Below are 24,224 nucleotides of genomic sequence, written 5' to 3'. Positions count from 1 at the left end.
CCCAGCTCTGAAATGTGCTAATAGATAGTAGAATATTTAAATTAGTTTAAACATGTAAAATAACTTTATATCTTATAATTGTTTAATTGGTTGTAATATAATTTGGTATTGTGTATTTTACCACATTACATTTATTTTCTTAATACCTTTATTGCTTTTACCGGTATAATTTGCATATAGTAAAATTTATCCTTAGTTTACAGTTCTGAGTTTGACAGATCCATATAGTCATGTAACCACCAGCCCAACTAAAGTATAGAACTGTCCATCACCTGATACTTTCTCTTGTATCCATTTTTAGTCAACCTTGTTCCCTCACTCTAGCACTTGGCAGCCACTGGTGTGTTTTCTGTTCTATGCATTTACCTCTCACACAACCATGTAAGTGAACTCATACAGTATGTATGTATACACAATACTTAGCCTTTGAGACTGGTTTCTTATACTCTTGGCCTAATGCATTTGAGATTTCTCCATAAAGTTTCTTGTATCAATAGTTTCTCTGTTGTTATTTTTAGTTTCTTCTTACTGTTTGAGTATCATGGCACCTTATGACTGTAGAATAATTTGGGTTGTTTGCAGTTTATAGTGATTATAAATATTTCTGTTCTAGTGTATGGTTTTTTGTATAAACATACTTTTCATTTCTCCTGGGTAAATACTTAGGAATGGTCTTGGTCTGGGTCTTATGGTAAGTGAATGTTTAACTTTATAGGAAACTGCCAAACGGTCCATATCATTTTATATCTCCACTAACAGTATATAAGAGTTTTGTTGCTTTGTATCTTTATCACAGTTGAAATTATCAAGGTTTTTTTTTTACCCCCAATTTTAGCCATTCTAATGGGTGTGTAGTGTGTCATTGTGGTTTTGCTTTGCAGTTCTCTAAAGACTAATGATTTTCACTATCTGTGTGCCTCTCATCCACAGATCTTCTTTGGTATAATATATTTAAATCTTTTGCCCACTTTTAATTGGGTTGTTTTTAGTTGTTGAGTTGTAGGAATTCCTTATATGTTCTGAATATTAACCCCTTTGCAGATGTATGACTTGTAAATATTTTTGTCATTTCGTGGATTGCCTTTTTTCTCTTTGGATTGTGTCCCTTGGTGCATAGTAGTTGTTACTGTGTTTTGAGAATTATATATTAAAGATAAGTTCTTTATCAGGTATTGTTTTGCAAATATTTTCCCCAGTCTGCAGCTTGATTTTTTTCCTTCTCTTAACAGTGTCTTTTGTAGAATATAAGTTTCAAATTTTGATAAAGTCCAGTTTGTTTATTTTTCCTTTTATCAGTCATGCTTTTGAGATGTTTTTGCTAAGCCCAGGGTCTCAGTTTTTTTTTTTTTTTTTTTTTCTGGATGTTTTATTTGAGTTAAATTATGTATATGTTAAGAGATGTGGGCAGAGGTTTTTGGGGGGGGGGTTGTTTGTTTGTTTGTTTGTTTTAATATGGATGTCCACAAAATTTTGAGCAACCATTTGTGAAAAGATTATTCTTTCTCCATTAAATGCTTTCTACTATTTTCTACCAAAAATAGGTCTTCCCATGGGGCGCCTGGGTGGCTCAGTTGTTAAGTGTCTCCCTTTGGCTCAGCTCATGGTCCTGGGATCAAGCCCTACATGGAGCTTCCTGCTTGGCAGGGATAGGAAACCTGCTTCTCCCTCTCCTGCTTCCCCTGCTTATGTTCCCTCTCCTGCTGTCTCTCTTTCTGTCAAATAAATAAATAAAATTGTTTTTAAAAAAAAGTAGTTCTTCCCCTAGTTTGTTTTGGTGATTGTGTGTCTATCCCTTCTGCCATTTACTTCTGCCTTTATTACTATAGCTTTATTTTAGGTATAGAAATTAGGTAATGTGAGCCTCCAAAATTTTTTTTTAATTGTTTCAACTATTAGTTCTCTTGTTTCTACATAAATTTTAGAGTAAGTTTGTCTAATAAAATCTGTGATTTTGTTGGTATTGCATTAATCTACAGACTGATTCAGGGAGAATTGTCAATAGTATTGAGTCTTTCAAAACTTGAACTTGTATCGTTCATTCTTTTATTTTCTTATTACCATTTTGTAGTGTTCAACATGCAGATCTTACACACATTGTGCTAGATTTTTAGTTAAGTACATTTAATGTTTCCTGGTACTATTTTAAGTGATTTTTAAAATTTCAGGTTTTGATTGCTCATTCATATGTAGGAATACAGTATTTTAAAATAATGAACTTATATGTAGGTAGTCATGATATTTGTGAATAGAGGCAGTTTTATTTCTTGTTTTTGATGTATACACAGTTTATTTCCTTTTCTTGCCTTATTGCACCAGTTATGCTATTAAATAGGGATGGTGAGCAGACATCCTTTCCTTACTCCTAATTTTATTTTTATTTATTTATTTGTGATATAGTGCATGAGAAGGCAGAGGGGGAGAGAGAATCCCAAGCAAGCGCCACACCCAGCATGGACCCTCACTCGGGGCTGGATCTCACAACGCTGAGATTATGATTTGAGCTGAAATCAGGAGTTGGACACTTAACCTGTTGAGCCACCTAGCAACCTTCCATTTTCCTAATTTTAGATGAAAGCATTCTGTCTTTGGCTATTAAGTATGCCTGTTATCACTTTATCAGGTTAAGGAAGTTCCCTTGTATTTCTATTTTGCCATTTACTGTGTTGAGGAAGTTACCGTTCATACTTAGTTTGCTCTGAGAGACTTAAAAGAAAAATCATGAATGTATGTTTAATTTTGCCAATACTTTTTTTTTCCTGCAAATAGTTTTTGAGGTTATTATATGAGTTTTTACATTTATTTGTTGGTGTAGTTTCTTGATTTTTGAATATTGAACAGCTTTGCATTCCTAAGATAAATTCTATTTTGTTGTGACACATTGTGCATTTTATATATTGCTAGGTTAATTTGCTAATATTTCTGAAGATACTTGTTTCTTTGTTCCTGAGAAATTGGGTTAGGACTTTTCTCTTGTATCATTTTCATTTGATTTTGTTATCAAGGAAAGCTACTAGCCTCAAAGCAGTTGGGAAGTGTATCTTCCTGTTGTGTTGTCTGGTAGAGTTTCTGTACAGTTGATGTTATTTCTTACTTAAATGTTTGGTGGAATTCACTAGTGTAACCTTCTGGTCCCAGAGGGCTGTTTTAATGGGAAAGCTTTTAACAATAAATTCAGATTCTTTAATTTTATATAGGACTATGCACTTTATATATTTCTTGGTGAGGGTTTTTTTTTTTTTTTTTTTTTTTTGCTTTTTGTTTTTTGGGGTTTGGTTTGGTTTTGGTAGCTTTGGTAATTTGTATGTCTCAAAATATTTGTTCCTTTCATCTAAGTTGTCAAATTTATGTACATAAGATGGTTAGTCCCTTTTTCTAATGTTGTAGGATCTGTAATAATGTCCCATTTCTGATATTGGTAATTTCTGTCTTTTATTTCTTGGTCAGTCTAGCTAGAGGTTTAACAGTCTTACTGATCAGGTGCTTGGGTCCCTCAGTGAGTTAATAAGCCTTCTGCCTTGGGCTCAGGTCATGATCTCAGGGTGCTCCTGGATCCAGCCCTGCATCATACTCTGCTCGGCAGGGAGCCTGCTTCCCCGTCTCTCTCTCTGCCTGCTGCTTTGCCTACTTGTGATCTCTCTGTCAAAAAATTAAATAAGATCTTTTTTAAAAAAATTTTTTTTTAAAGATTTTATTTATCTATTTGACAGAGAGAGAGAGATCACAAGTAGGCAGAGAGGCAGGCAGAGAGAGAGGAGGAAGCAGGCTCCCCGCTGAGCAGAGAGCCCGATGTTGGGCTCCATCCCAGGACTCTGAGATCACGACCTGAGCCGAAGGCAGCGGCTTAACCCACTGAGCCACCCAGGCGCCACCAGATCTTTTTTTTTTTTTAAACAATCTTTTCAAAATACTAACTTTTGTTTTCATTCATACTCTTTATTTTGTTTTCTGTTTCCTTGATTTCTGCTCTTTTTAATCTTTTCTTGTGCTTACATTGAGTTTAAATTGCTATTCTTTATATAATTTCTTTAGGTGGAAGCTAGATTATCTGAGATTGTAGAGGTAGCTTGTCATTATCACATTATGTTTCTTTTTCCTCATATCTTCTTAGTTTTTAAATAAGCAAAATAAAAGAAGAGAGTTAAATTAGCTTAAGTTTGTTTCCCCTTTCTACTGCTTTGCCTGGTTCTGTTAGGATTTTAAATACAGGGAAATGCTAAGTTCATTTACTACAGATCTGTATCTCATTAGCTTAGGTAAAGCAGAAAAGGTCTTGAATATTGAGAAAACAATCCAGTTTCCTAAATGTATTTGCAGTCTCATACCAGCTCATGGTAGGTCTAATAGGCAAGTCTGAGTTTTCTTTTTAAAAGATTAGTATAAGTTCTGTTCTATAGCTAACCTCTTGTGCTTTAATTTTCTTTTTCCATGAGAAGGGTACCAGCCCAGAAAAATGTCATCAGAAGATACATAGAGATGAATATAGAATTCATAATTCTTTGGTTTTTAAGCATGTTAACTGTTATGCTGGGAACATAGATAGACCTGTGTTGCCTTTGGGCCTCATCAAAGAGACTGTGACAGAATAGAAGTTCTCAATGACCATCCCTCCAGGAATCTTTTTTTTTCTCCCCCCAGGAATTTTTTTTTGGAGGTTCCTAAAAATAGCCCTGTCAGTACAAGTTGAGAGACTTATGCCAAAGCATGATTCAGTTGATTTCATTCTCTGAAGCTGCAGAATAGTACTTTCAAATGTATCATCAGTCTTTAGGTATTCCATGTTGATCCAGAATAAAATTTAGGCTAGAGCATTATCAGCAAAATTTGCTGGGAGAAGCTGGATGATAAATAAACATTTTACACCTTACAGACCATAAATTTGTCACAACTACTCAACTCAGTTCGAATTGCAGAAGAGCAGCCACAGACAATAGGTAAACAAACCCATATGGCTGTGTTCCAGTAGATCTGTAATTATTTCTTTGGCCTGGAAGCCATGGTTTGTTGACCACTGATACAGAGCAGTGCCTTTCTGGGCTTATTGTAAAGAGAAGTCAACAAGGTCATCCCCCAACTAACAAGAGATTCTGATTCATTTGGTTTGGAATGAGACCCCTAATGCATGTTTTTTAAAATGTTCCAGCTTGAAATGGAGAGCCATGGCCTCTTGCATCACATTTTTAAGAAACATTGACAGAGGAATGAAAAAGTCATTCTCTTGATGGTGAGCTAGTGAGCTTTTGGCAATAGTAAAAAGTAAAGGAAATAATTTGAAGCTATATTCTTTTGGCAGTAACCTGGAGTTATAGATACTGAGCATTGCCAAATAAGGTCAAATCATATTCTTTGACGTCTGGTAGTTGGTGATAAGAAAAGTTGGAAGTAACTTCTTTTAAAAGAACAAAATGCCTGTGGATTAAAGCTAATATTTTCTCCTGTTTATTGTCAAGAATAATACATGATAGGCTTCTGTATTGCCTCATTCTTCTATTTGCATTCTCAGAAGAAACTTTTTTCACCTGAGGATACTAGAAGCCATTGAAATCCTATTTCATCTTTAAGGCTAAGTAATTTTTGGGTGCGCCACTGTCTGATAAGCACTATGGCAGTTGTTGGAATTATATCCGAGATTGCCTCATGGATTCTGGTCTCCCTGTTGGTCCACAGTGACAGATGAATATAGTCCTCAGGTTCTTGTTTCCCCCATCTTCTACTGCATTATAATTTTCTTAAGGGTAGGAATCTTAATTTTACATCCCCTTGGTGCTTGGTACTTTGTTATATCCAATAAAACTTAATTGTTTAGAGGGCCCACCTATCCAACAAAGTTGCTCTTAGGAAGTCTGTAATAACAGCATTGTCCAGTAACAGTACTGCAAAAGCAAACCACATGTGTAATCTAAAATTTTTTAGTTTTCACATTAAAAAATGTAAAATACAGGTGAAGTTAATTTTAAAGATTTTTATTTTTCATTTTTTATTTGACAGAGATCACAAGTAGGCAGAGAGGCAGGCGGGGTGGGGTGAGGAAGCAGGTTTCCCACCGAGCAGAGAGCCCTACTCGGGGCTCGATCCCAGGATCCTGGGATCATGACCCGAGCTGAAGGCAGAGGCTTAACCCACTGAGCCACCCAGGCACCCTAGGTGAAGTTAATTTTATAATTGTATTTAACTTAATATGTTTAGAGTACCATTTTCTATATATATCCAGTATTCAAAAATTGATATTCTCTTGTTTCATACTGAGTCTTACACCCACTAGAATGGCTGTTTTCACTGACGAGGACAGTAACAAGTGTCAGTAAAGATGTGGATGTTGGTTGGTGGAAATGTAAAATGGTGTAGCCATGATGGAAAACAGGGAGTTCCTCAAAAGATAAGCATAGAATTTCCACGTGGCCCAACAATTCCACTCCTAGGTATATATCCAGCAGAAATGAAAAAAAAATTATTCACACAATAATTTTTTCCATGAGTGTTCATGACAGCATTACACATAATAGAAAGTAAAAATAACCTAATTGCCTACCACCTGATTAATAATGAATAAGCAAAATGTGGAATATGGCCACAGAAGGGAATATTATTTAGTAGTAAAAAGAAATGAAGTGCTACAGTATGGATGAATGTTGAAAACATTAGTCTAAGTGAAGGAAGCCAGTCAAAGGACCATATATTGTATGATTCCATTTATAATGAAATGGTCAGAACAGGTAAATAGACAGAGTAGACTAGTGGTTGCTTAGGATTGGAGGGGGGGTATTAAGGGATGATGGCTACAAGTAAGGAATTTCTCTTTAGGGTGATGAAGATGTTACTAAATTGTAATAATGGTTATACACCTCTTGGAATATACAAAAATGTTGACTTGTACATTTTAAAGGGTGAATTTTATGCTATGTGAATTCTATCTCATTTAACCTGTTCCAAGAAGTGGTAGTGGGAAGAAATCCTATGTATCTCTTAAGTAGCACCAAACTGGTATAAGATAGATAAAAGGTGAACTATTTACACTCAAGTAAGTATGAAAGTTAAGGTAGGCTTGTTTTAGCAAGTTGGAGACCATGTTTATCTTGATAGAGTACAGTAATAAATATTTTGAACTCTTCATTTTATTTAATGTTCTGTGAATTAGGTGTTAATAACCACAAGGAGTAAACTGAGTGTCAGAAAGGTCTAATGAAATGCTGCAAAAGAACTGTAATTTGAACCCAAGTTGTTGGACTCAACATATAATGCTTTTTCTATTTATATGTCAAGTTAATTTTAAATTTAAACAATGTTTATGGAATGTAATTTCTGAAATTCAGATCTTATGTAAGTGTATCACAGAAGCTTTCTTTACATGCAGTAAATAAAATAAAAAGTAATAAGTTTGGTTAGGAAGGAGTCAGAGTTTGTCAGGTCAGTTTTGTGTAGAAAGTGACCATTTTGGAGAAGAACAATTGGAAGTGTCCTATAAAAAGCTGTGAAAAAAGAAATAGAATAGGAGTTAGAAATGGAAGCTACACATTGGGAATAAGAACAGTAAGAGAGGAAGAGTACAAGAGTAAATGGGGACACATACACACAATTTCAGTAGCCAGGGGACTGTTTAAGGACACAGAGATAAAAAGGAACCAATCTAAGGGGCACAATAATTTAAGCAACATTCTGGAAACTACCAAGATAATGTAGAAAAATTGTAGGGGTCTTGTGACTTGTGATCCAGTTTAGGTTTACTACTAATTTTGAACAGGCCTTTTAAATCCCTTGGGACCTCATAGAATCTCAAAGTATATCAGAGTTAATATAATTTTAATCTCTTTTGTTTAAGTGAGGGAACTCAATCCACAGAATTCCTACATAAGTCATAATTTGAAAGTGGTAGAGACACGTAGGACGCCAGGCCTCTGCCTTCATTTGTAAAAAGGAAGTTGAACTGGATGATTGCAGGGGATCTGTTTGGTTTTAAAATTAAGCGATCCCAGGGTCCATTGCAAAAACAGGTAGAATAAGTTCTGTAGAATGTTGAGGGTTGATTGGAAGAATTAAATGGAGAAAGATGAAAACTATAATTGGTGAAAAAAGTCAGCTGGTTGTAAAAATGTGGCATGGAAAACCAGGAGAAAAAATAAGAAGGCAACCAGGGAAATCTCTAAGTAGGGAATTGGACATCTTTGGAAAGAATAGAGAAAAATGATTGGAGAAGAGATTATCTAGCTATTTCTGCAACTGAATCACCTTTTAGGAAATACTTTTTCCCTTTTCTTTTTCTTTTTCTTTCTTTTAAGGAATCAAGAAATACTTTAACATGCAGGAGTGGGCATACCTTTTCTGTAAAGGGTCAGATAGTAAATTGCTTCAGCTTTGTGGGCCAGAATAGGGTCCCTGTTGCAACTACTCAAAGCAAAAGCTGTCATAATGTTATGTAAAGGAATGGGCATAGCTAGTGTCCAGTAAAACTGGATAAATAACTGAACAGATCCCAGGCTAAAAATTCCATTTTCCTACAGGCAAAGATCTAAACATTTAAGTTATTGCTACTTGTGGCTGCTTATGGTCTCAAAAGGGTAAGACATGGTGAAAGTAAAGTTCTTTGATGCGCTTCCATGTAAAAGCTATGACCTATATATGTGTCTTCATATACAAATAAATGAAATCATATTATGCTGCTTTAAATCACCCCCCACCATAATAGAAAACATTAAAAAAACCCACTATCTTGGACATTTTTTCAGGTAAATATATAAAAGTCAGCTCTCTTGTGGTAAAGATATGAGAGAATAAAATGGAATAATTTGTATTTCTTTTGAAAATGCCTTAGGAAGACAACCTCATTAGTACAGAGTATACCATTGTCCAGAATAATAGTAATTCTGACAGTATCAATTTTAATTACTGTAAACAGACTAAAATTATACAGGCTATTCTTACTCTTCTCCCCATTTAAAAAAAAATGGTTTTTTAGTATACCTGGATCATATAGCTGTTACATAATTTGATTCTTTCTCCCCTTAATCCTAATTTAATCTTAGTATTATAAGTAACAATATATTTAATGCTTATTACTAGTCCTCTCTGTGTTTCTCTTGTCATTTTGATTGTCAGATTTAGATTCTTTAGGAAGAATTTGATTGTCATTTAGATTCTTCAGAAAGGGATCATGAAAACAATATTCCCTGTGGTTTTGCATGTTTATTAGCTTATCTGTGCCTTTTTACTTGAAGGTCTGTTCTACTAGATATAAAATCCTTGGCTCACTGTTTTCTTTGAGTACTTTAACTATGTTATCTTTGGCATAACATGTTGCTATCCAAATGTGATGATAATACAAATTTGTTTTTTTGTAAGTTATGAGATCTTTTGGCCTAGATGCCAAAGAACCCTTTTCCTTTAATATAGTCATTTTATTTGAGTAGATCTTGGTGTTGGTCTCTGAATTGATACTCTCTGATAACTCTTGTATCTACATTGATGTGTGTCCTTTGAGTGTGTAATTTCAATTAAAAACTTTATAATAGAAAAGTTCCGTTTTTTACAGTTTTTACTATTATTTTCCCTTATTTTGGTTTAATTTTTTAGGGACTCCCCCTATGCATATGTTGTATCTCTACTGCCTATCTTCCAAAATTTTCTTTCACATCTTTTTAAAAAATCTTATGCATCATTTCTTTTTTGTTTTTAAAAAGATTTTTCCTTTTACTTTCTTTTTCTTTTATAGTATTATTTATTAGTCTTGTGGTCCTATCAAAAATGACTTTTTGGGGCGCCTGGGTGGCTCAGTGTGTTGGGCCTCTGCCTTCGGCTCGGGTAGTGATCTCAGGGTCCTGGGATCGAGCCCTGCATTGGGCTCTCTGCTTGGCAGGGAGCCTGCTTCCCCCCACTCTCTCTGCCTGCGTCTCTGTCTCCTTGTGATCTCTCTCTCTGTCAAATAAATAAAATCTTTAAAAAAAAAAAAAAAAAGCCTGCCATTTCGCCTCTTCCTTTTTTTTTTTTTTTTTAAATTGGTATGAGGTGGGGGGTTGTACATCAGCTTTTGAAACTGTCCCAAGTGATTCTCCTCCCATAGCCAGATTTAGGGACCACAGACTTCTGGCTAGTCATTAAATGAACTGGAGCAAACACTGATCCAGGATTTACATGCCTTACAAAGTGCCAGGGGTACATAGAAGCAGTGGTCCAGGCTAGGTTTTTGACCCTGGCTCAATGCAGCCAAAAACTGTACCTAGATTTGCTCACAAGTAAATCTACACTTGATCTTAGCTTAAAGGCTGAGGAGGAATACTCACAAGTAAATCTTAAGGAAAATAACTCTTCATCTCTGTCTTTCTTACTGAAAGTTCCTGACATTTTCAATATTTCTTTATAATATTTTTGTGTTATTTTAACATTTTTAAATAAAAGAATTATCAAGAAAGATGTAAATGAACAACATTAAAGTATGTAGAATGAAAGATTAGTTTGAGCCTTTTCTGAGGAGGATAAAAAGCAAAATAATCCCACCCTCTACTACCCACTGCTCTACAGGTATTCTGTGGGCATTTAGATTTTCCCCCACTATTTGCAGTTAACAATTTGCAAGGAATAACTCTATATGTATTTTCATATTGTTGGAGATGTATATGTATCTTTAGGGTAAATTCCTAGAAATTGGTTTGCTTTGTCAAAAGATTAGTGCTTTTATAGTTTAGTTAGGTATTAACAAATTCCTAAAGAATTAAAGTTTACATATCTATCCGTAGTGTGTAAGAATACCTTTTTCTCTACAGCCCTCCCAATAAAATGTCTTGTCATACTTTTAAGTTTTATCATTCACTGTGTGGTTTTAATTTAATTTGCATTTCTCTAATTATGAGTTTTAATATCTTGTGTATCTTCTGCAAATGATCTGTTTCATTGTTTTATTGTTATTTTGGTAGGGGTTTTTTTCCCCCGCTTTTTCTTATTTTTTAGAAGTTCCTAATATCAGTGTTTTCAAAGTATGGTCTGAGGACTCCCACCATGTCTCTGAAACCTTTTTAGGCTCAAGTGCAAATTATTTTCCTAACAGTATGAAAATATTATTTGTCTTTTGCACTATATTGATATTTTTGTAGTAAAGGTCCAGAAGTAGTGTTGGGTAAAACTGGCTGCCATAGCTCCAAATCAAGGTAATGGCATCAAACATTTACTAACAGTCACTGCCATACACTCACGGTTTAAAGAACAGTTCCAAGTTCGTTTCTGAATGATTCGAAGCAGTAAAAATTATTAGTTTTAGTTTTACTGCATCTCAGCTTTTGAGTACAGTTTTTAAATTACTCATTGAAATAGTATATATGCATAAGACACTTTATACTGAAGTACTTTTGTGATTGTTTGACTTGGAAACGAGTTGTGCATATGTCTGTGTGTGTAACACGATGTTTACCTGAAGGAAGATATGGTTATCCAGAGTTGAATATTTGACAGACATTTTTCTCAAATGAATGAGTACCTGTTGCTTCAGGGAAAGCAATTCTGATGTATTTGTTGCCAATAAAGAAAATTGAATTTAAAGCAAAAACTAACATTTGGAAAGCTTTCACCTGCTACCATGAGCCAATAGCTTTTCAGTACTTACAGATTTTGATGAGATTGGTGATGATATTAATACATAATCTTTATTTTTATTTTTTTGTGATTTTATTTACTTGAGAATTTGAGAGAGAGTGTGAGAGTATGAGCAGTGCAGGGTAGCGGGGTGGGGAGGGACAGAGGGACAAGCAGACTCCTGCTGAGCCCAGAGCGATGGGAGGCTCCATCCCAGGACCCTGAGATCATGACCCTGAGCCAAAGTCAGACATTCCAAAGTCCACCCAGGCACCACAATACAGAATTTTTAAAAAGTATATAATGAAATATGTTATCCTTTCAAAGATTTGCCCAAGTATTTTTCACATGACCAAAGCATGCTATTATAAAACCAGTAATGGTTAAAAATACCCATTGGAAGTGCAAAACCTGCCAATGGGTATTTGAGTACAAAAAATTCATTGATATGTTTCAGATTGTACATTGCAGCTGTTAGGAAGCTCACACCAAGTTTTGGTATAAAATCAAACATAAATATCCAGAATAACCTAAACGGGCTGCTTCCTTTTTTTTTTTTTTTTTAAACTGTGTATGTATGTGAAGCTGGATTTTCTTCACATATTTTAATAAAAAGCAACTATCACAACAGATTGAATTCTCTTGTATTTTTTAAAAAATTTCTTAATTAGTAACTGTTGGATTTTGTCAAAATCCTTTTTAAAGTCTGTGGATATAATCATAGAATTTTTTTTCCTTTAGATTTAGTAATAGGATATGTGTATGATACCAGTGAATTTCCTTATACATCAATCTTGCATTCTTGTAATATATCCTTTTGTCATGGAGTATTTGTCAGAAGTAGCCCTCTGTTTCCTCTTTTTCTTTGCTTAATATTTTTTGTATAGTTATATAGAAATCATTTTGGGCTTTAATATTTGGATTGGGGCTCTGTCTTTATAGACAGTCACTATCATTTAGATGTCAGTATTATAGTTGCTTTATAGAAAAGTTTAGAAGCTTTCCTTCATTTTCAGTGCTTTGGAACAGTTTATGAGGTGTTGAGGCTACCTGGACAATGATGTCTTGGTAGAATTTGCCTATGAAATCATCTGTGGCTGCTGCTTTTTTTGTGGGATAATTTTCTCTATTTCATTTCCAGAAATTGTGTTGTTTAAATTGCATTTTTAATTTCTGAGTCATTTCAATAATCTGGTTCATCTGGATTTTCTTTTTCTTCCCTTCACCCTTTTTAAAAAAAGATCTTACTTATTTGAGAGAGCATGTGTGCACACAAGTGGGGGAAAGAAGCAGAGGAAGAAGCAGACTCCCTGCTGATGAGCAGGGACCCCGCTGCCTGGCTGGATTCCAGTACCCTGGGATCATGACCTGAGTGGAAGGCAGATGCTTAACTGACTGAGCCACCCAGGTGTCCCTGGTTCATCAGGGTTTTCAAATGTATTTGAATTTGTTCTGTAAAGTAGTTTCTCGTATTTCCTAATTCTGTGCCAACAGTTGTTTCTTTCTAATCATATTTTTGAAATTTTAGGCCTGTTTCTGTTTTGTAATTTAGATATTGTCAGTTTTGAGTTATACTAAGGGAATGGTTTTATGTAGTGATTTATTCTTGTATTTTAGGAAGATATGAGTTTAGTAATTTTTTAACTTGGAAATATTTTCAGTTTTCTTTGTATTGGTCTGCCCTCAGTCATTGTGATTAAGATTTTCAGGTCATTTAGAAGTATATAGTTTATTATTTTCTTTAATTAAAAATATGTTTTATTTATTTATTTAAAGATTTTATTTATTTGACAGAGCCAGAGAGGGAACACAGCAAGGGGATTGGGGGAGGGAGAAGAAGGCTTCTCACAGAGCTGGGGCTGGATCCCAGACCCTGGGATTATGCTCTGAGCTGAAGGCAGATGATTAACAACTGAGCCACCCAGGTGCCCCATTAAAAATGTTTTTTAAACGGTTTGATACGGTTCTACTTTCTGTTCTATGCAATGTGCATATAAGATATTCTAATAATGTATTACTTCTAAAGAGATTTTTAGCATAGTTGAAGGATGTTGAAATAATATATTTGATTTTCACAGCTTATTGATATTTATTATACAAGGTGGCATCAGATGTTTATACTAATTAAGTATTCATTCTATAAATTATTTGCCAGTTTTGTGATGATAACACTAGTGCATTGCCAATACCTTCAAGAGCTCTTATGATAAAAGTAAATGCAGGATTGTAGTGTTTGGAATTTTAAAATATGTTTTAGTACTTAGAAAACATTGGAATCAGCAAATTTTAATAATCTTTTATGTCCAGCATTTATTAGAGTATGCATTCCCATATCAGTATAGATCATTCTGATATGTATCACACAAGCAAGTGTTTGAATCATAGATGTAATAAGATGGTAATTTTTATATTTAAACTTTTTTAGATTGTATCATACAGTGAATGATTATTTTTCATAATAGGAGTGTTTTTCCATAATTATTACTTTAGGCTCCTGGATTTGGATTTGGAATTGCAATATCTGGTGGAAGAGACAACCCTCATTTTCAGAGTGGGGAAACTTCCATAGTAATTTCAGATGTGCTGAAAGGGGGACCTGCTGAAGGACAGCTACAGTAAGCACATTTCTTTTAGTACTTGGTTACAAGCACTGTTCCTACCCTCAGTCACTGGTGAATTCTGCTAGGAATTTCCTTAAATTAACATACATTTCTACTTAGAGATAATAGAGATACCATAAATGGAAAGCTAGTATCCCTTACCTTAAATGGGTGATTACTGTAAAAATAAAGATGAAGAGAAAACTTGTTAGACAGTTTGGGGTGGAATTTAGCCTTCAGGAACAGCTCACTGTTAATCTTGTCCTTATTGTTCAGTTAAGATAAACAAGGGAAAGAGAGAAGGAAGATATGCTACCTAGCAAAAAGTGAGCTGTGGTCAGAAAGATTGAAAGAAAACTGGAAGGAGAAAGACTGCTTTTTAAGAAGGGAATACTTTTCCCAGCTATGTAACATGTATCATTTAATGTCCTCTAATTGTACCACCAAAAATTATTTTTTGTTGTGGTACCTGTTCACTCTTTTGTAAAAACATTGTATTAATGATTTAAAAACATTAGTGGCCTAAGGTTAGTTTCTAAATGTTATAGGAAATCAGAAAGTTATTTGACATTATTGTATCATTGATCTGAAGACAAATAGATTAGCCTATAATTGAAATATTTTTGTGGAAGAACCCATCTTGAAAATGTATTCACAAACCTGTCTGTATGTTTTTTCTCTAACTTGTTATTTTGGTGACCTTATTTTCCTTAGGGAAAATGACCGAGTTGCAATGGTTAACGGAGTTTCAATGGATAATGTTGAACATGCCTTTGCTGTTCAACAACTAAGGAAAAGTGGGAAGAATGCAAAAATTGTAAGTATCTTTTCCCTTTAATTTAGCAAAAGTATCAACATTAGGGTTGATACGTTTCTGGTTTTTTAAGTTCATCTTAACCCTTTAAGAAAATGAAAACTGGATCAGTAATTCTAAAGTTAACTTACAAGAGTGTTTTTTCTAATAACTGGCGATGTGTTTTATCACTGTGTATATTTTCTCAAAATTTAGGTACTAGGATTTATTTATTATCTAGTATTTATTTATTTATTTGATTGAAGAGGAAAGGTGGGGGGTGATTGAATGGTCACCTTTTTATCGCTTAATGTTTCCTTCTTTTTAAAGTACTTATGTTAGATTGAATCTTGGCATGGTAGACTGTTAGAAATATTTAGCCCTGTTTTCTGTTACAGGATTTGTTTAATGGGCAAGTTTTACATTGTCCCTTGAACATATACATCATCAACCACTTTCCTTGTTATTCTGATACAGTTTGAGGAGAGAGAAAGTGGTAAGATTTTCATTGTAGGGTTGTTCAGGGTGCATTTTAATGTTACTGTTTTAGTATATAGCTGGAGCTGTCTTCTATTTCATTATTTCTCTAAAAGTCTTTTTTTTTTTTTTTTTTTTTTTTTTTAATAAGGGAAAAGAAGTTCAGTTAACTCTTAATAACTGGCTACAAATAACAGGTAAAACTAAGCCAGTGTGGCACAAAATGGATTTAATGTAAAAGTCCTATTTAAGATTATATATATTTAGGAGCATATTGGCTGTTTCTTTTACCCACTTTGCTCCTTCCCCACGTTTTTGCCCTTCTAGCTTCTGAAAGGACTGATAAAGGCACTGCTTTGAGGCTTTAGATCAGGTATACAGAGCAGGAAGAAGAGCCAGAGTAGGCAGCTAGGTGGTTTGCCCTGCCTTGGCTGCTGAGAACTTTTCTACTTCCTAGCAGACACTCAGAACCACAGTGGCCCCAGTGGAAGGGAGAGGGTGTGAAAGGAAGGCCTACATTATGTTTGGACCTTAGGGATTGGGTGAGATCTAGAAGTGTATTCCCCGAGACTGTGCTAAGACTGTGCACAGTTGCTAGGCCCTCTTCTCTTGTGTAGGCTGCTTGACATATGGTTTATTTCCACACCAGTGTTAATGCTGGTGAGGTGAGAGTTTTCTCAAATCGCAGTATACCCACTCTTGAGTTACGGCATTCCAAATGACAGATATCATCTTTTGAGTTATATATTTTCACAACTTCATTTTAATTATATATTTACAACTGTAATGTCATTTTAAAATCATAGTTCGTATACATACTGGTTAGTGGGTGGTAGAGTTTTTAAACAGTTTAGAACATGAGATTATAGTGTTTATGGAAGCAAATTGCTAATTTTTATAATTGCTTATCTTAAAACTGAGTCAGTTTTAGCATTCTTGCCTTAGCTGCTGATCCTTAGCATTGTTATTATTATTTACAGTGTTTTTCAGTTTCACATTCCAAGGTGAGCACCTTAGGTAAATTGGGTTTTTCTCCCTTATACATGAGGTTGTAAGCTTCGCTTATAACCCCAACTTTTTAAGCTCCCTGTTCTCCTGAAATGTTGAGCTGGGTTTTGTTGTTGTTGTTGTTGTTGTTGGCATGCAAAATATTCAACTTACATACTCCACATCAATAATGCATCTAAGAAAGTTGTATTCCTACACCTCAGACTTTTCCCAATAGAAATTATTTTGTAAGAAGTAGGTCCAAAACCTGTAATGTATTTGAAATAGGAAAAGGATTTGGGGCAGCTCAGGGATAGATTTTGCTCTAAGTATACTTAATTAGCTACATGAGTTGGACAGGCAGAACTTAGGAAGGTTGGGCAAGTCTTTTTTTGCTTTATAGGGAGAGGTTATAGGGGGATTGAGTAGAAGGGTGTTTTAATCAGCAGAAAGCTGTTCATTTCTACATTTGAAGCGATTGGCTCATATCTTACTTTGTTAAGTTTATCATTGCCATATGACTTTTGAAATAAAACCTGTGTCTTAGATTGTGGTCTTTCATTGTGGGGCGGCTTTCTTAATTCATCCCCAGCCATGTCCAGAACCTCAAGATCATATATACATTGTTTTTCCTTATTTAATTTTTTTTTTTCCAGTTCTGAATAACCACTTCCTCTTTCCCTGACCCCAGTTTTCTTCCCTGTGCTCTTACATTGGGGTGGTTGGTTGTTTATGATTATCTTTCCATAAACTAAGAGCTTCTTGGCTATTAAGCAAATAAATTATTTCTTTTCTGTTGAACTAAAATGTTAGAACTTTACTGGATAATGTAACTGCCATAAGTAGGCTAATTTAGATTTAACAATGTGAGGATAGAAATAGTTTATGACACAGTGAGCATGTATAATTTTTATTAAAATTCTGACTATCTTAAAAAAGCATTATGAAGTAAATGACTCAACAGAAACATCTCCTAAAGATGACCTCTTTGAGCACTTCAGTATATCTCCATGGGGCTACTTACCTAACCCATTCATGGGTGGGCATTTCAGCATCCAGTTTCTACAGGTATTAAAAAAATACTGTGTTGAAGATCATTGTGTTTCTACCTACCTATTCAGTTCCTGTTTAGGAATAACATCTTAGGAGTGGCTTTTCAGCCAGAAGGCATGAATGACTTGATGTATGTATTGCCAATGCCCTTCAGAAAGCCAGGGGGCTATTGTAAGTCCAGTTTTATCAACAGTTTTTAAATCTTTGCCAAACAGACTGAACATAGTATTTCAAGTGAAATATTTTATAGTACAAATGAGTTTATCCCGTTGTGTATATATTGCCCATTTATGTTTCTTTTTTGCTTATTCTTTTGCATCTTTATGGTGATAATTGTCATACTAGAGAGCTGTATATATTAGGATGGTTAGTCTTATGTCATATATACTACATGTATTGTTTCCCCATATGCTTTTCTGAGTTGTTGTTTATGGTGATTGGGGGGTTGTTTTATGTCATTTTGTTTCAATACTGAAATGCCTTCATTTTTACGTTGTCGAATCTGTCAGATGTTCACTTGGTTGGTTCCATCTTTGCTGTCAGGCTTATAAACCCCTTTACCTTATCAGAGTTATAGAAGTATATACCCTGTACTTTATTCTAGTACTTACAGGATTTCATTGTTTTATTTTACATTTGAATCTTTAATTTAGCAAAACTGTTTTGAAGTAGGCATTTCCCCCCAAATTTCTCTTTCAAAATTTTCAGTGATAAAATCAAGCAAGCATAATTGTCAAACCTGCTAAATATCTTCTTGTAAGTGTACAACCATTAACATAGAGAATTATAACAGGATTGGATATTTATCAGTAAGTTCAGCAATTAACTGGTTACAAATACTTCATTAACTGTATAGTTAAAATGCATGGCAAGGACCTTCTCCCAGAAACCTGAATCTTGACAGGTTAGATGGATATACACAATCATAACCATAATGCACATTGGAGATTGAGAGTAGTTTCAGATGCAGTCAATTTTACAGCGGTGGCAGGCACTCTCTTGAAGGAAGACATGGAAAGCTCCTAGTCCTTATCTGGTTACTTTTTTTTGTTTGTATATTGCTAGGGAGGAATTAAAGATTTAAAAAAGTAACACTGCAGAAGTATTACTTCTAAAATAGTTTGTTGGAGCTTGAAGTAGAGGTGTGGCTAAAATGCAGAGAGTTGGTAAAGAATGTTTTATAGTAAGTGTTACAGGATAGGGGCCTGAGCTATGGGGCACAGAGGGTGGAAAGACAGTCTTCTCTCAGTTCCTAACAGGGAACTGACCTGTCTCTTTTCATGTACTGGCATTTTGCTGCTTCTTCAGCTTCAGTGTTGTTTCCTCAGAACGGCCTTCTCTGATTATCCTTGGTCGTAGAAAGGAGCAGCAAGCCGTATTAAGTGTTAGAGCAGCTCTTTGAAGAAAATTAGCCACAAAGGGAAGAGATAGGATAACTTGGAAATGTGTAATAAGACAGAGGAATAGAGGATTAATTAGCAGATGAATAATAGGCAGAGAACAAATTTGAGGGAGACATGAAAGTTATAAGTACCTTCAGGGGTTGTTACTGATTAAGAAGTTGTTGGAGGTGGGTAGGGATAAGAATAAGAGCTCATATGGGAGGATTTCATTCATCCAGGAAGAGGATCAGCTTGGTCTTTGAGCCCCAAAGGAAGAAATGAATAAATAAGTGAGATACTGAAAAAATGTAGGAGTATAAAGGAAGTAAAGTGGCACTGATCTCTGTGAGTCAGGCTAAGCGACTGGGATCTTGGAGAATGGTTTTGGAATACCCATGTTAGCAAATTTCATAGAGAGGCAAGAGGTAGAGGAAAGGAGTACTGAACAAGCAAAAGAATTCTGTCAAATAAAATGAATTTATGGAGGACCTACTCAGCAAAGTGTGGAAAAACAGCCATCTGAAATTAAAAGTAATACAGGACTGGAGTTTTTCATAGCAGGTGATTGAGAGGTCAAGAGAAAGTCCTTTAAATATCACAGCATGACATTCCATGAAAACTTGAGAGCAAGGCAGGTGAAATCAGGAAGGAATTAATGGACTGGGAGGAATAGGAGAGAAAGGAGTCCAAAAGAAGATGGGAATCGAAAAGTTTCAGTAGATCAAAGCATCAAAAGTAGAGACAAGGAATGTTAACCCAAGAAGATCTTACAGATATCTGATGAGATTCTGGGTATATCAGAGTGAGAAGGTGAGTTGCACACAGTTCAGGGATTAAGAGGCCACTCCATCAGGTAATGCTTGAAGATCTTGAACCTACAGAAAGTGAAGGAAATAAATGAACAGGGAAAATTGAACCATTTATTAGAGTCATTGAGGAAAGAAAGCCAGAAGAAGGGATTTATGCCAAGATGAGAAATTACAAATTGGAGAGATACAGAAACTGAAAGCAGTTTGTATTGGTGAAGTATAATAGAGTTATTAGCTCCAACTTGACTTAGTTGAATGTTAGTGTAGAAGTAAAGTAAATTTCTCTGTTAAGAGTTTCAGTAAGACAGTTGTGGGCCTTGATATTGATGGATTCTGAAAATCTAAAGGAGTCAAGTTGGGCTTACAAATTTGCTTGGTAGCAACTACAGTATATTTGATGGTACTAGAGTACAGTGCTCCATCCTTCATTCCAACCACCAACAGTTATTAGTTCTTTTTTAAGCTGGTGATTATTACACCTAGAGAATCTTTCTGAATTAAGTAACTAAGGACTTCATTTGGCTCACTATTTCAAATTTGGTTCTTAACCAGATCTGTCGAGAGCAGAAAACACATCCATTATGGAAATAGTAATTTGTTGTATATTGTGTCTCTCTGATTCATAATTAGTTTAATTGATATGGGACCAGAAAACTGTAATTTTCTTTTCTCTTAGAAATGAAAGTATATATGGAAATCAGTAAGCTTTTTTGGTAAACTTTATTTGTAGACCATTCGGAGGAAGAAGAAAGTTCAGATACCAGTTAGTCGTCCTGATCCTGAACCGGTATCTGAGAATGAAGAAGATAGTTACGATGAGGAAGTCCATGACCCAAGAAGCAGCCGTGGCGGTCTGGTCAGTAGAAGGAGTGAGAAGAGTTGGGCAAGGGATAGAAGTGCAAGCAGAGAGCGGAGTTTGTCCCCACGGTCTGATAGGCGATCTGTGGCCTCCAGTCAACCTGCCAAACCCACCAAAGTCACGTTGGTGAAATCCCGGAAAAATGAAGGTATTCTCTCCTAACTCACTTATCATTTTCACGTGAAAATGTTAACATTAATTTTGGTAAGAAGTAAAATTGCCATCCCTTCCTATCCTTGCTTTTGTTGTCTTTTGTGATCTCTATGTTATGTCCTGTTGCGGTAGGTCTTGTCCCGTTTAGCAGACTTCAGGGATCATCACTTTTCTCTTGAATTATTTTGTTGTAGCAGATAGTCCTTCAAATAAATGGTCCAGTAGTTGGATTTTGTATTTCTTTTGATTAGGATAGCCAAATACAAATTATGCTAATAAATTTCATACCATCACCAAGCTCAAAATCAGTGTTTTACCTAGCTGTTAGGATCAGTAGTGGCATAACCATAGGAAGAAATCTTGGACTTGGTGGAGGTGGGGTGTGTGGAGGGGCAGAATACTTTTTAAATGAAGACATTAAGAAGAAGGATCCCCCTGTTAGGGTATCTTTCTGTAATGCAGGACATCTTTAACATTTTTGAAACTAAAGCCAGCTGCCTCCCCTGAATCAGATTTCATAAGAATGAGTCTGATTGCGGTATCCTTCTGCTGTGGACGCGTCTCTCAAATGATCATTTGTGGCTGATCATTTTGGTAAAAAGGTGTTGTACTAAGAATATCATGTGGGCTCACTTTGATCTGCTCTACCAGCATCTGACGGACCTTTTTCTAGTTCTTGCTCCCCACCTTATTCTGTAGCAGACTTCTCAAACTCTCCACCCCTGCTGTGGTCATTTTCCAACCCTCTCTGGCCTGATAACTGTTTCACCTTGCTCCCCAAACCATGCACACTAATTCAGTAGAAATTTTCAGTGTTTATTTTACTTACCTTTTCAGCACCATTTTGCATAGCATTAACCACTTCTTGTATTTTATATATGTGCTGCTGAAGCAAGCTCGAGTTCCTGTGTTTTGAAATAATGTCTTCTCTCGGCTTCAAGAGAATGATAATACTGTGTCCTTCTGGGTCTCCCATCCCCTTTTTGTATCCTTTCAACTTCATTCTCCTCATCCTGCCCTCTGATCTTAGGTAGATTTCTCTTCCAGAGTCTCTTTTTTCTTCAATATAACCTCTTCAGGTGGTCTCATCTACTCCTTGGCACAGTTATCTGCTGCTGATGGCAAAACTTATTTCTCCGGCTGTACTTTCGTGAGCCAGCTGACCCTTAGGCATACTCACTTCAGTGTTTCATGTAGCTCAGCTTCCTAAAATTCAGTATATCTTGAAAGAAACGCACATCTTCCTCAAAATTTTTGTGTTTCTTATGAGGTCACTGGTTCAATATATTCCCATCTACCTGGTTTTTCATGCCAGTTTGGATAACATGGTAGTTATCCTTAACATCTCTCTTTTCCTCACTTCCCTGTATCCACTTGATACATGCTAACTTCCTAAATACCACTCCCCCCCCCCCAAAGATTTTATTTATTTGACAGAGAGAGAGATCCCAAGTAGGCATACAGGCAGGCAGGGGGCAGGGGAAGCAGGCTCCCCGCTGAGCAGAAAGCCCGATGCGGGACTCTATCCTAGGACCCTGAGATCATGACCTGAGCCGAAGGCAGTGGCTTAACCCACTGAGCCACGCAGGCACCCCTAAATAGCACTCTTAAATAACCATCCCACTACTGCCTTTCTCCATCGCCAGCACCCTTATCCAAACTACCATAATCTTTTTTCTTTCAGCTGTATTGAGATGTAATTAACATTGTATGTAAATACATAAAATTTTATGCACTTAAGATACAAACTTGATGGTTTGATATACATATACATTATAAAATGATCACAGTCAAGTTTATCACAGCCATCATTTACATGATAATCGTAGTTAACTCACATTCTCTAATAGTTACTATTATTATTTTTTGGTCTGGTGAGCAACCCTAACCTCTTCAGTGAACTTAGTAAGTCTCTAAAACTAGACTCTGGATCCCTTCCAGTCAGTTCTACAGACACTTTCACAGAGATGCATTTATTTTTAACCACCCTGTCTCTACCACTGCCCACCACCTACTCCCACCCCACATAATCACACATGCACACCCTCATCCTTCTGGTTCAGTAGTATTTCCACTTTAGTATTTCTTCTTTAGGGAGGCCTTCTCAGACTCCATTCTGGACATGAAACCCTGTATTGCCTTTATCTGTCCTCTCACACTTATATTTGCCCCTAGTGCATGTGGAGGTTGCCAGGGAGTGCAGGGACTATCTCTCATTTGCTGCTTTTTTATCCACAATGCCTGGCACATAGTTAATATTTACCTAAGGAAACACTTGGAGTATATGAATATATGAGGATTATTTTGAAGTCCTCTCTTTATTGGTCATTTATAACTTTTTAATCTTTTTTTTTTTTTAAGATTTTTTTTTTTCAGTTTTTTGAGAGTGAGAGAAGCCCTTGGGGGTGGGTAGGAGCAGAGGGAGAGGAAGAAGCAGGCTCCCCACTGAGCAAGAAGCCTGACACAGGGCTACATCCCAGGCCCTGGGATCATGGCCTGAGTTGAAGGCAAATACTTAACTGACCAAGCCACCCAGGTGCCCCTGTAACTTTTTAATCTTAAAGAGAAGTTTGTCATCAATACTGTATTCTTTTGTGATACAACAACCATTTATTAAACACATATACTTGCCTGCCTAGATCCCCTCAAAAGTCATTTTTTTTTTTTTTACCGTGATTTTCTTGCTTGTGAGCGCTCTTTGTGTATTTGCCTTAAGTTAAGCTGTAACTCTGATGTAATTTATAGAAGTTTGAGTTAGCCGACCTGCTACCCATCCCATATTAAAAACAAAAACCCCAAGATTCTTTTTTTGCCCCCCCCCACCCCCACTTCCTTAATGCAGAACGACACTGTCCTTTTCTCTTTCCTGAGAAAACCAGGAGCAGTGCTTTTCCTGTTGTTGTTATGTTGTTGTCATTGTTGTAGTTTACAAACAGAATTCTATAGTTTTGCAGGTCCCTGGACAGTTTTCTGGACACTCTGGTACCTTCCTCAACTGTGACCATTTCCTCACCCACAGATAGAATCAATGTTGCCTTACTTTTGGATACTTGATGTTAAAAGGAAAAGACTGGCATTTATAATTCATGCCTGTATCTGCTCAGCTAGTTGAAGCCTTAACACTAGTACAGAGTTTATGTCCTAATGCTCTACATTTGTCTCTCCAGTGTTAGAGGTTTGTAGGATTGGAAATACTTTCGCTTTAGGAAATTGTAGAAAACAAAAACAGTGTATGCTTGGTAACACAAGTCATCAGTAAAATTGCCAACCTCTCCAGAGTTTTTCCAACCTCAGGCAGTTCATTTTTTAGAATTGTATTCATTAAACCTTCTGAAAAGCTATTGTTTTATTACAACATAGAAAGAAATGGTCTGTTATTCAGGGCTTTTTTCTCTGAGTAAAATCAATAAGGTCTGTCACTCTTTTGCTTGAATCATATAACTTCCTTTGCTTTCATGTTGATTTGCACACTTTTGATAATTAGAAGAGATGTCATCTTTGCAGGGTAACTAAGAATAATTTCTTATTATTGGTTGTACTTAAAAACTCAAGGTGGTTATT

General features: G+C 35.7%; 1 protein-coding gene across 12 annotated transcripts in view; it reads left to right on the top strand.

Moving 5' to 3' along the window:
• The window catches only part of TJP1 (tight junction protein 1), a 241,142-nt gene that overhangs the window by 164,510 nt on the left and 52,408 nt on the right, over positions 1-24,224 (top strand). For all 12 annotated transcript variants that reach the window (XM_082736636.1, XM_082736635.1, XM_082736637.1 and 9 more), the window contains 3 exons: positions 14,041-14,165; positions 14,865-14,967; positions 20,382-20,658. In XM_082736636.1, the coding sequence (XP_082592762.1) occupies positions 14,041-14,165; positions 14,865-14,967; positions 20,382-20,658 (505 nt within the window). The remainder of the gene's footprint in view (positions 1-14,040; positions 14,166-14,864; positions 14,968-20,381; positions 20,659-24,224) is intronic.

The sequence above is a fragment of the Mustela nivalis genome (genome assembly GCF_964662115.1).
Source record: "Mustela nivalis genome assembly, chromosome: 6".
Lineage (NCBI taxonomy): Eukaryota > Metazoa > Chordata > Mammalia > Carnivora > Mustelidae > Mustela > Mustela nivalis.
Note: the sequence above shows the minus strand (reverse complement) of the source record. Positions and strands in the feature narration are given on the sequence as shown.